This window comes from Podospora pseudocomata, chromosome 4, assembly GCF_035222375.1.
Source record: "Podospora pseudocomata strain CBS 415.72m chromosome 4, whole genome shotgun sequence".
Classification (NCBI taxonomy): Eukaryota; Fungi; Ascomycota; class Sordariomycetes; order Sordariales; family Podosporaceae; genus Podospora; species Podospora pseudocomata.
This window is the reverse complement of record NC_085888.1, coordinates 2547764-2559999: the sequence shown is the minus strand read 5'-3', so window position 1 is coordinate 2559999 and position 12236 is coordinate 2547764. Positions and strand designations below refer to the sequence as shown.

General features: G+C 54.1%; 4 protein-coding genes across 4 annotated transcripts; all 4 read right to left on the bottom strand.

Moving 5' to 3' along the window:
- Positions 1-339: 339 nt before the first annotated feature.
- On the bottom strand, positions 340-6603 carry MLP1 (the record flags this gene model as incomplete). Its single annotated transcript, XM_062890188.1, has 4 exons — positions 340-914; positions 975-1046; positions 1071-6257; positions 6321-6603. The coding sequence occupies 4 exons, from the start codon at positions 6601-6603 to the stop codon at positions 340-342; spliced, it is 6117 nt and encodes a 2038-aa protein (XP_062743768.1).
- Positions 6604-7067: 464 nt separating this feature from the next.
- QC762_407270 (uncharacterized protein) lies at positions 7068-8890 on the bottom strand (the record flags this gene model as incomplete). The annotated part of the gene is made up of 3 exons (XM_062890189.1): positions 7068-8476; positions 8527-8682; positions 8735-8890. The coding sequence occupies 3 exons, from the start codon at positions 8888-8890 to the stop codon at positions 7208-7210; spliced, it is 1581 nt and encodes a 526-aa protein (XP_062743767.1). The 3' UTR covers positions 7068-7207.
- A 1797-nt stretch (positions 8891-10687) lies between these two features.
- On the bottom strand, positions 10688-11323 carry QC762_407280 (uncharacterized protein; the record flags this gene model as incomplete). Its single annotated transcript, XM_062890190.1, has 2 exons — positions 10688-11087; positions 11145-11323. The coding sequence occupies 2 exons, from the start codon at positions 11321-11323 to the stop codon at positions 10688-10690; spliced, it is 579 nt and encodes a 192-aa protein (XP_062743766.1).
- A 468-nt stretch (positions 11324-11791) lies between these two features.
- Positions 11792-12236, bottom strand: QC762_0069250 (uncharacterized protein; the record flags this gene model as incomplete). The annotated part of the gene is made up of 2 exons (XM_062883720.1): positions 11792-12097; positions 12159-12236. The coding sequence occupies 2 exons, from the start codon at positions 12234-12236 to the stop codon at positions 11792-11794; spliced, it is 384 nt and encodes a 127-aa protein (XP_062743765.1).

Genomic DNA, 12236 nt, shown 5'->3' with positions numbered 1-12236 from the left:
AGGGTTAACATGCTACCCCCGACTCCAACACAACAGAAAAACAAACAATCACTACAGTCATCTAAGTTAAACAATATGCAACTAAAAAAAAATTCCTCTTTTCCCTATCCTCATCAATATCACAACATTCCATTTCACAGCAAAACATGCATTAAACCATCGTCACACCCCTCCACTCCTCATTCTCCCAAAATTTTCCCTGACCCCATTCCCTTGTTAAAAAAAAGTGCAAAGAAAATAATACAGGTTTCCTCCCCCTCCCTCTCCCAATCCCCAACACAAGTTCCCCAAACCCCTTCGAAGGACTCAATAATACCCCAGCCGCCCACCGCAATAATACTATTGTTGCTGGCCACCAGCGCCAGCACCACCACCAACATTCCCCCCTCCCCTAGGCCTCTTCCCCCCCCGCTCCCCACTCCCAACCTCGCTATCATTCCTCGGCCTCTTGTTACCAGCCGATGGGTTCGGGTTGAATTCTCCCGCAGCAGGGTTCAAGTGGCCAGCATTGCCAGCAGCCGCTGCGCCTCCCCTACCCTGAAACCCACCCCTTCCGCGATGACCACCTGGTCCACCACGTCCCGGAGCCTGGTAAACACCTCCCCTTCCTCCGCGGCCAGCGGCAGCGCCACCTCTGGGCAATGGGATACCAGTTCTAACTGCTGGCTGTGGGATCTGTTGTTGTTGTTGCTGTTGAGGTTGAACAGGCTGGGCTTGCGCAGCTGGAGCTGGCTGACCGAAGGGGTTGACCACAGGCAAATTGCTCGGCGCTGGGGTGGTGGTAGTTGCTTTTTGGGCAAAGGCGGGACCTGTCGATGGAGCTGGGATTGCTGAGCCAGGTGCTGGGATGCCTGTGGATGCTGGCTTGGGAATCTGAGGAGCCGGAGGTTTAGGTTTCTCCTCCGTTGGGGTGGCTACTGTGGTGTTAGCATCTTGTCTTCGCAAAACGTTGACGGCATCGATAAGAAACATACCAGCAGGAGCAGCTTGCGCCGTCGCAGATGCAGCCGCAGCCGGAGCCGCAGGGGCCGGAGTAGGCGTAGGAGCTGGCGCCGGAGTAGGCGTAGGAGCTGGCGCCGGAGGCTTCGCGTCCTTCGCAATCTCCCAGACTTCCACAACAGGACGCTGAGGAGTCTCCTTCGCAGCCGTCTCAACAATCTGAATCTTGGCCTGCGCAGTCTTGTGTTGCCTGTCGAGCATGTTAAGACGCAGAGCTGATTTCTTCTCGGTCAGCGCAGACGCCTGTTCCTTGGCGGTGGCAATCTTTTGCTCATATTCAGCCTTGAGCGAGGCCTCAGTAGCCTCCTTTGCCTTCTCCACCAATTTCTTCACATTGGACTTGACAATGTTGGCCACAACAGTATTGTTAGCAATAAAGCTGCGGACTTGGCTCTCACTAATGTTCGCAATGTCGAAGCCAGGAGTACCAACGACTGGTGTTGCTGGTGGTAGCTCACCAGCCGGCTTGACTGGTGTAGACGGAACGCCGTTTTGGGATGGTGCCGAGGTAACCTGTTCAGCCTTGACAATAGCAATCTCCTGCTGCAACTTCAATTGGTACTCGGCCTCTAGTTTGGCTTTCTCCTCCTGAGCCTGCTTCTCCAGGTTCTCCTTGGACTCCTGCAGTTTCTTGTTAAGGGCTGTCTTCATCTTTTCGGACCGGGTGCGAACGATGGCGTCGGATTGCTCCTCCAACTCCTTGGCCTTCTGCTCGAATTCAGCAGCCTTGGCCTCGGCGGCAGCGATCTTCTCCTCCAAAGACTTGCGCTCCTCATCAGTGAGGCTGCCAACAGGGGCCGCAGAAAGGGCGTCTTCCATTGCGACATCACCACCAGAGGCAGCAGCCCTAGCCTGATCGCGCTCAGATACAGCAGTCGCGAGCTCCGTCTGCAGTTGTTGAATTTGAGCATCGGTGGCAGCCTTGTCGGCCTTGACAGCCTCCAGTTCTGACTTGAGGCTCTCGAGCTGCTGATTGAGTTGTGCAACCAGTTCGGAATTGTCGCCGTTTTCGGTTGGCTGCGAGAACACTGAAACCGGGCCAGCAGCCACTGGTGCTGGAGCCACAGCCTTTTGCTCAAGTTCCTTCTTCTTCTCTGTCACACTGGCCAACTCTTGTTTCGTCGTAGTAAGCTCCTGCTCGACGCCCGCCAAGCGTGCGTTGAGGCCGTCAATCGTCTCCTGCAGCACAGCCTTGTCGTTAATAGCCTCATCGCGCGCCGTCTTCATGGCCTTATAGCGTCCCTTGAAGTCCTCTGCAAACTTCTCTCTGAGGGCCTTCCACTCGTTCGACTTGGTTTCCAACGTTTGCTCGGCCTCCTTGAGCCTCTCCTGCAAAGCCTGCCCCGAAGCCTTGAGAGCGTCACGCTCCGTCTCAAGCTCCATGATCGTGGTCTTGAGCTGCTCGACCTCCTGGGGATCAGACTGGCCATACTTGCTGAGAATAGACTCAATTCTCTTCTGCAGGCTATCCCGGGCTTCCTGGAGCTGCTTGATCTCTTGCTCCTTGAAGTTGCGGTCAAAGTCAAGCTCCGAGATGCGAGCCTCAAGAGGCTGGATCTTGGCCTCCAGCTCCTCAATCTTTTGTGTCTTGCGTTCAAGCTGAGCCTGAGTACGTTGGTTCTCGTTGCGCAGGGTGACATTGCTTTCGCGGATCATGTTGAGCTCAGTGAGTTTATCCATAATCTCCTTGTGCGTAGCCGAGTTGCGTGCGCTATCCGAGTTGGATCTACGCTCCTGGTCAAGTTTGAGACGTGTCTCATCGAGTTGCGATTGCGAGTAATCCAGCTGTTGCTGTAAACGTTTGGCCTCCTGCAGCTTAATGTCGTACTGCACTTCCAGAATCTCCTTTTCGCGGCGCAGGTAGTTGTTGAGCTCTCTGAGGCCTTCGGTAGCGGTGTCGGCGATCGCGCCAGCGGAGACATCACCAGCACTGTCCGCGCGGTTCTGCTGAAGGGCGGCAATCTGGGCAGTGACACTGTCGAGTTGCTGGTGTAGAAGCTTGTTCTGCGCCGCGGCGTCTTCTTTTCTAGCCTTGATCTCAGTGATCTCCTGCTCAAGCTGTACCTTGCGTTCCTCCCAGGATTGTTCGCTCTGGCGCAGGGCCAGTTTAGCCGACTCAGCTTCAGCCTTCCACTTGCCAGACTCGATCTTGAGCTCGTTGAACTTTGTCCGAATATCTTGCAGGGCCTTGGCGGCCTCAGCGTGCTTGACCAACTCGTACTCATACTCTTGTTGAGCCTTGACGGTGATCTCCTGTTGAGTGCGCAGATCCTGTTGATGATACTTGGCAATTTCCCTGTATTTCTCCTCCTCGCTCTTGAGCCGGGCAATCTCACTGTTGAGAATGCGCTCCTTCTCCTCCGATTTCCGCGCGACATCGGCTTGCGAATCGCGAAGCTTGTTAAGCTCGTTATTCGAAGCACCGAGCTCCAACGTGAGAGCCTCCACGCGCTGCTCCAACTCGGTGATTGTGCTCACCTTAGCATTCGCGTCCTTCTCCCACTCCGCCGTGAATTCCTGTTGAGTCTCGAGCAGAGTGTTCAGCTCGTCCTCAAGGGATTGGCCATGTGTCTTGTATCGCTCGGCCTCCTCCTTGGCATTCTCCAACTGCATATTGACCAAATCCAACTGGTTCTTGAGATCCTGAACCTCGTTGTCCAGCTCATCAATGCGCTCCTGAGCCTCGGCACTGATACCGCCCTGGTCGTGTATCGTCCCTGGTCGGGGAGTTGGCAGAGGACGAAGCCTCTCGGCACGCTCTTGGGCGTTCCTGACCTCAATCTCCAGCTCGCTCACACGAGCCTGAAGATGGTCGCGACTTGTCTTGAGTTGGGCATTGTCCTGCTTGACTTGTGAAATGGCGCTTAGGAGTTCGTCGATGCGCTTCTGGGCTTGTTGGGCGTCGTATTCCTTCCGCTGTTGAAGCCTGCGTCCTTCATCTGTCTCTTCTGAAAGCTTTCGCTTGGTTGTGGTAAGTTCGGCATCCAAGGCATCGATTTGACCCTGAAGTCTGCGCTTGGTTTCCGACTCGCTAAGCTCCCGTTCATTAAGTAGCGATTGCTGGTTTGACAAAAGATTGTTAAGTCTGGTCTTCTCCTGCGCAAGGCTTTCGTTGTCGCCGCTAAGCCTTTCCTGAATTGTCTTCCACAATGTCTTTTCAGCCTTCAGATTGGCGTTCTCGCTCCGCAAGCTTTCGACAAGCCCGCGAGCCTCAACGAGATCCTCAGCCACCTGCTGCGTCCGCAAGTCTTGCTTGGCAGCAGACTCCGACAAAGACTGATTCCTCTTCTGGATCTCCTGCTTCTCGGTTTGAAGGGCCTTGAAGTTAGACTCAAGAATGCTATAGCGTTCGGCAGCAAGAGTAAGCTGGCTGGAGACGCGTGAAATCTCGCTCTGAAGAGAGGCCTTCTCGGAGGAGAGCTTCTGGATCTGATCTTTGAGGGCGTTTCTGTCAGCAGACTGGTCGGCCCGGTATGCGTCGTACTGAGCTTGCAGATCCCTAAAGGCCTGCACAAGATTGTCATCGGTTTGAGCAGGTTGCTCGATGCTAGCAAGCACCTCACGCCCACCGTCCCTGGCGATACCAAGGGCTTGTCTGATTTCAGCAGAGTCGGCCTTTTGCTGCAGCATCCGACGGAACATGTCACGTTCTTGAACGTAGCTCCTGGACTTGACCAAAAGAGTCTGGATCTCTTCTTGAAGTTGGCGAATGGTATTGTGCAGTTCCTGCGGGTTCTCCAGCTCCAAGGCCTCTTCCCGCGCCTTGGTGTTTGCTTCCTCATCCTCCATCTTGTTGGCGAGCTCGCGAGTAATTCTGAGAAGCTCCTCGTTCTTTTGCTGGAGCTCAGCAATGTTCTTGAAGACCACAAACCTTTCTGTGATAAAGCGGTGAGTGTCGGACATATCCTCAAGTGCGTTCTCGCTGATCTCTCCACGCTGCATCCGTTCAAACTGTTCTTGTTCGTCCGGAGTCAACATATCCATGCCCTTCTCCTGGGCATGGGCGTTGAAGACAAGGACGTGAACCTGGGTGCCGAGGTCACGGACCTGAGCACGGAAGATCTTGTTCTCTGCTTGGATGGATGCGACAGTAGCCTCAGCTTTACGCTGGGCCTTCTTGGCCACCTCGGCTGTTTCCCATGCTTGTTGCGACAGTTCGGTGTACTTGTCCAAATCGGCCTTGAGCTCCTCATTTTGAGCCAAGGTCTCCTCCAACTCTGGCGCCTTGGCCTCCAGCATACCAAGCACGTCGTCGAGATCCTGCTGAAGCTTTTGGTTCTTGCGCTGTTCAGTCGTGAGTTGAGCCTTGACCTTGAGAAGTTCCTCCAGAGTATCCGTAGCACGCTTGCCGCGAACCGAGAGTGGCGTTCCGAATGGAGATCCAGGACGAACCATAAAAGAACCATTGGCCCTTGGAGTTTGCGGCGCTTCGCCATGAGACTGTTCGGATTCGACGACGGACACGCGCAAACGATCGATCTCGGCCTGCAGGTTCTGTGTTTGCTGCTCTGCTTGGGTGAGATCTTGTTTCGCCTGCTCAAGTTCCCGGCGCACACGGCGCATCTCCTCGGCATGGTCGTCCTTGACCTGCTCCAGACGATCCGTTACCTCTTTTAGCCTTTCGCGGTGAGTCTCTGATTGTTGATCCTTGAGGTCGACGAGACGCTTCTGGGACTCAAGCTCCTGCCTGAAGCTCTCTTCGGCACGGGAATTGGACTCTTGAAGCTGCTGGACCTTGCTCAAAGCCTCCTCCGCCTTTGACTGAGCTTCATCCAACCTCTTCCGCAGCTGTTGTTCAGACCGAGTGAGCGATTCGATGGTCGAGTTCGCATCCTCGTTCATTCGTTGGAGCTCGGCAATACGAGCGCCCTTCTCCTTTCGGAACTTGAGGCTCTCGGCGGCCTTTGTCTTGAGTTCGGCATCATACCACTCGTTGTTCTTCTTAGCAAGTTCAAGCTCCTGTTTGAGTGCCTCTTCCCGGTATTTGGCGGAGTTCGCGGCTGTCTGAGCCGATTGGACAGACTGATTTAGCGAAGAGATTTCCGAGTTAAGCTTCAGAATCTTCTGATGCTGCTTCTGGAGCTCTTCAGCAAGGGTGGCATTGGCGGATGTCTTGGAGTCGACGATGGCCAGTGTCTCGCGGTTCGATGTCTCGAGGGAAGCAATACGAGCGCGCAATGTGTCAATTTCGGACTGCGATGCTGATCCGGATGATTTCAGGGCCTGGAGCTCATTTTCGATTGATCGTCTCGAAGATTCTGATGTTTCGAATTGTCAGCCAAGCTCAGCCTATCTGGCAGCTGAACAGCGCGCAAACAAACCTTCACTCTGCAGCTTCTGTCGAAGCTCTTCCACCTCCTTCAGCGCCTTCTCAGAGGTCGCCTTGAATTGCTCGCAGCGCGATTCCGAACCCCGGATAGCGCCTTCCAGTTCAATCTCGAGCTGGAATTTCTCTTGCTCCAAGTCGCGTAGCTTGGTGAGGACAGCTTGGAGGATGGAGGTGACAAGCTCTGGGGTCGGCGCGGTGACGACTGTGTTGAGGTCGAGCTCTGGGATGCCGGCGTTGGCCGACAAGTACCCCAAGTCCACCTCGGCCGCGGCCATGGTGTTTCCTGCTCGCGTGTTTGCCCTGGTTCTCAGCGCATAGAAGGAGCTTTGTTGGTTTAAATCCGCCCGTGGTTAAGACCGGTCGAGAAAGAGGGGCCAATCAAGGCGGCGAGTCGTAGTCGATGAAGGTCGCCGGCGGGAGATGAAGTACTCCGTAAACGAGATGGGTGTTGTTGATTCAGATTCCCCGGATATGCAAATGGAAAGGTCGCGGGTTGTGGTTGGTGACTTCTTTTTCGACTGTTTTCGGAGGAAGGCTGCTGCTGCCAGGAACCAGTCGCGCTTTAAAGTGGGGACCTAGTGGAGTGTGTGACAGCACAGCGCTTGGTATGAGTGGTCTGTGCATCGCCCCCTCGACCACAGCCAGCCTCGCCAATTCTTTGTTCAAAAACAGCGCCAAGAGCTCGATAAAAGTAGGCCGTCTTTGAATGGTTTCTCAGCAGCACTCACTTTAAAATCCAACAACCACAGTGAACCATCCCAATATTCATTATAGAATGGAATTCAACTTATCAACCCAGTTTGCTAAATATCACACATTGAAATAGTCAAAGTCTAACCTCGCCTTCCTCGCATAATAACTTATACCTGGTAGCCCAGATCACCTCCCCCGATGATAAGCCTCCCCATCCATCTCATACGTCCCCGGCACAGGGCCCGCCTGCCACGACGCCTGCCCAGTCGGCGCCGGCGGTTGCTGTGACTGTGGCGGCACGTACCCAGTCTGATACGGCTGGAACCCTCCTCCTTGCTGCCCTTGAGGCTGCCCATATTGTCCCCCCTGCCCATGCAGCTCCTGCGTCCCCGGCGCCGCAGGAGGAGCATACATCATCCCCTGACCCTGGAGCTCCGGCCTGTTCATATTCACATTATGCAAATGTGACCCCTGCCCCTGAAGCTCCGACATGTTCTGTGAGTGAGGTTGCCCCGGGTACATCGCCCCTTGGCCTGCAAGCTCAGGTCTATTGGCCATCGGTGCTCCTTGACCATACAGTTCCGGAGCATGTGGTGGAGGCGGCACCATGGCTCCTTGCCCTTGGAGTTCTGGTCTGTTGGCTTGGGGGGCTCCCTGGCCGTACAGTTCTGGGGCTCTTGGCTGTGCTGGGGAGTGATATGGGTTTGGCGGAGCGAGAACTGGTTGAGTGTTCTGCGATTGAAGCTCGGATGTGCCCGGCATGGGTGGGTAGAGAGAGGAAGCAGCTGCTTGGCCGTGGAGTTCGGGTGCGTTTGGTGGTGAAGTTGAATTGTACGGGCTCGGTGTTTGAGCGTGAAGTTCTGAGGTGCCTGGCGTTGGCGGGAAGAGCGCGCTGTGGACCGCAGATTGGTTCTGCGGGGGTGAGTATGGCCCTGTGGTCGAGATTGGTGATACGTTGTCTGTTCTTCCAGGTGAATTTACTCGCAGTATCGAGCTCGGAGCTGGTGAGTCCACTGGCGGAGGAGCAGCAACGACGTCAGACGCAAATGTTGGCTTGTTGACGGCGGCAATGGGACTCGCAAAAGGCCGGTATGTTGGGGGAGCAAGCTTGGGTTCGACCGACGGTTGGGGTGGTGGAGCAGCCAGCGCGGCCAAACGCTCTTGTTCTCGACGGTTCCGGGAGGACTTGCAGAGACGCCAGATCAGAGCACCCAGGAGAACTATGCCTCCGATGGCACCTGCCGCAATGCCGATGATCATGCCAAGATTAGTCCTGGAGGAGTTGTTATCTGTGTTTGAATCGCCACCACTACTCCCGCCTCCTGAGCTACCCGGGCCACCTGTTGCTCTGGGGACGCCGCCAGAAACCCCAGTTGCATATGTTTGGTCAACCGAATTCGTGACCCCGGCGGCCGTCACTTTGTTCTCGGCAGCACTGCAATAGTAGTTGTAAACCTACAAATATGTTAGCGGGCTTGTCGCCTATAAGGACTTTGAAAACCTACCGAGATAGCAGAGCTAACATCCTCCGTTGCTGTCGACCTGCAATATGCCTTCACGCTTGAAGTAATCTCCCTTGAGAGCTCCAGTGTCATCCCCTCCTTTAAGCAAGCGCACGAAGCCAATGCTTTGGGGCCAGCAGGACACAGCCCTCGCGTTTGCTACCAGCCATGGTCAGCACCTGTTCTGTCTCGTCCCATCCGATCTACCTACCCCTTGGAGAGCATAGCTTAGTCCTGAGGCGGCACAGGGGGCGAGCGTCTGGAATTGCGGCAAGTCGGTGACATAATATGTCATAGCACCAGGCGGGTCTGTCGGCTTGGGGAAGTTCGAGGTTCCGTTGTTCAGGCCGCAGTAGCCAGCAAACATGGCCTGGGCAGACGACACATCGGCCGCGTTGGAGGAGCACGCTCGCCTGACTGAGGTGTTGATTTCCTGGCTCACCAAGAGTGAGTTCTGGTTCTTGAAGCACGCGCAACTCGCATAGCCTGCGTTATCTGTTGGGCATTTCCCTCTCTATTCACCGGTTATCTTTAGTATCCAACTGCGTTAGAAAGACTGTGCATTTGGCCTACCAGGTCTCTGTTCACAACGATATCAGCAAAGCGTCCTCAAGCAGCACGAGGAAAGTTGAACGTGCGATGAGACTTACCGAACAGCATAGCTTAAGGCCGTCCTTGCGCATGGGGCCAAAAGATCCATCTCAGCGATATCAGTGATTGCCACAGACACGGCAGTTGGAGAAGGGAACGAAACAGGTGTTGCCTGGTTGCAGTAGGCACTCAGGACAGTCGCCGCAGAGGACTGGTCCTCGGTCGCTGTTGATCCGCATGTTAACCTGACACTAGAGGATATATCCGACGCTATAGAGGCGAAGTTGTTGTTCTTGCTGCAAACACACGATTGAAGCTCTGTCACGGCTTGGGGGCAGGCGTTTCGCGTTAGACCCTGGACGTTGTAGCTCACAGCCCATGATGCGCATGGTGCCTGTCGTGAGTCGCAGTTAATCAGATATGGTCCCTATTCATTGGGAGCTGAGATAAGATGCGCGTACAAGAGAGTTGAAGATGGTCAAGTCTGTCACGTAGACAACCGACTGAGACACCACGAGCGTGATTGTCTGAGAGAGCAAAAGGGCGAGCAGCATCGAGGCCGGGGGATATCGGCGGCCCATCTTGATAGTCGACAACAAGATAAGACAGTATACTCAAAAAGATGGAAGCTGGAGTCGCTAATGCTCTCCCAACAGAGTGCCACCAAATCCCCTCACATGCAGATGTGACTTCTGCTATGTGTGAACAGCCGAATGGGTACCACGGTTGGTCAGGTAGAAAGAAACAGAGAAAAGGAGACCGTCCAGATTAGAGAACTTTTGCCCCATCCATGTTCACGAGGGAAGCGAGCAAATGCTACAGGAAGGGGCCGCGTGGGGACCAGGCTGCTCCCCATCTTTTCTCAAAAGGACTGGACTGGCTTCGCACTGCAGACAACGCAGGTACCGTGAACCGCGGAGAGGGGGCGGTTTGGTGTTGAGACCCCTGCAAGCTGAAAAGCCCAAACCGAACTTCAAGCTCATGCTTTTGAACGAAGCCACCAATGGGAGACGAGGTCGAAAAGGCGGCAGCCCAATGGGGGATCGGGCGGGAAGCGATAAGACATGGGAAAATGTGTGGCTTGAGCTTTGGGCTTAACTTTTCGATTGCGGATGAAAATAGTCTGTGTTCCAAGAGAAGGCATCATGACATCTGGTCTTGGTGATTATTCTGTTCGAAATGAGGTTTCCACTGAGCTGTTGGGAAGGCTGCTGCTGTGTGAGTTGAGATGCCCAAAAGACCCCAGTTTCCCCGTGCATGAGCGTGTCGATCTTTGCCTGTCAGCTGCGGGGGAAATTGACGCCGACAGAAGGAATCTTTGAGAAGCCAAAGCTGGTGCAACATCGAGCAAATGGGAACTCTTCAGCAGCTGAAGAGATCGGATTTCTGCAAGAGCACAGTCGGCAATACCCGCGCTTAGAGAAATGGCAGGAGCACCGTATCTGCAAGCCCTCCACCTGCAAGCCATGGTTATTTTTGTCCCATTCGCTAAAACCTAACCCAAGATCATCATAACATAACCAACAGTCGTTCAGTTCGTCAAAATATCCAACCTCGCTCCTTACAACACCGCTTACTCCCCCTTATTACTTTCTGCTCTCTTGAATGCCGCTACCAAACTCTTGAACCTTCCCACGTCAAGCGGAATCCTCTCCCCCAGCCAAATCGCCCTCTCGGTATGATTCTTCAGCTCCCTCTCCAACTCATGTGGTACGTCATCCTCGTGAGTAGTGTTGGGGTGCACCAACACGGACAGAGGCCCTCTCCAAATCGCTAGCCACGGAATGAAGGCTCCAAACTGTGCAGGAGTGAACAAGTTCACCTCAAACATAGCGACCGGATGCGGTCCCACAGGGCGGTCCCAGAAGGTATAGATACGTAGTTCTGGGAATTCATGCCGGATTCTCTGCCAGAGCTCTCTCGCATATTGGGTTTGTTCAGGGTTGTTTTGGAAGTAATAGACATGAATGTCGCTGGGGGATAGTGAGCGATGAGGTGGGTCATGGTGAGGGAACAGAAAGAGAACTTACAAACCACCCCGTCGACCGTTATCCAACGGCTCAATGAACCTTTCGTATGCCACGCTCTTCACACCCGTCTGGTTGTTGACATAGCTCTTGCCGTCATCGGTGCGCTCATCGGGAAGAGGAGGGGCTTTCTCATACCCCGCCAAGGGTGATGTGTAGTTCCATTCGAGTGCGTCTGCCATTTTCTGTTCTGATGTCTGACATTTGCAATTGAGTGTAGAGAATACGATCGATATTCTAGAAGGTCGGCAGAAGGCGGTTTTATACTGGATTTGTAAGTCGACGATGAAGCTGAGTGAGGGTAATGCGTGAACAATTGTGGAGCCCTTCCCCGTGGGATCCTAGCGAATAATGAAAGTCTGCCATGACGCAATCCGTCCAGATGTTGTGCAACAGCGTGGAGAAGGACAGTTATTTGATGTCAAGGATGCAAATTCTGGCGAGATATGCGTTGGGACCTGATTTTGTTTCTGTTGCAAAAGCCTGATGGTTTGTTTTGCTCTGCGTAGCTGTTTTGATATCTCACAGAAAAGTCCCCGATGGTCGGACCGGTCCTCCGTTGCGGAGCGGGAGCAAGCGGAACCGATCCGCCCCGCCGGGTTGGGACCGCCAAGATGCCGGGCCGAGACACTTGTTCTACACTTCACTACCTATAGAGGTATCTCAAAATACCCATCTTCCCTCTGGTACTGTTTTATGCCGTACCTTGGGCTCTGGACCGAAAATTCCAGTATAGCCGTCACAACCGCCTCGTAGGCCTCGATGGTCTTCTCGACCATCTCCATAACCTCACCTCCATACTCTTCTTTCGCTCTTGCTCGGAAACGAGTAGCGAGATTCCGAAACTCACAGCCCCAATGCTCATAGTCTCCCAAAATCCCCCCCACAGCACCCGCAAGATCACGGTTCCGGTCGTGCATAGCTATCGATACCAAATTCATAGCCGCACCATCTTTCTGCTCAACATCTCATATCAGCAACCTTTTCTCGACCCATCCAAGCACCCTCTCCACTCACCAATTCCTTCTTCAACGAAAACAGCTCATTCACCCTAGCCCCAATCATTAGCCTTCCCACTCTTGATCCATCCCACAT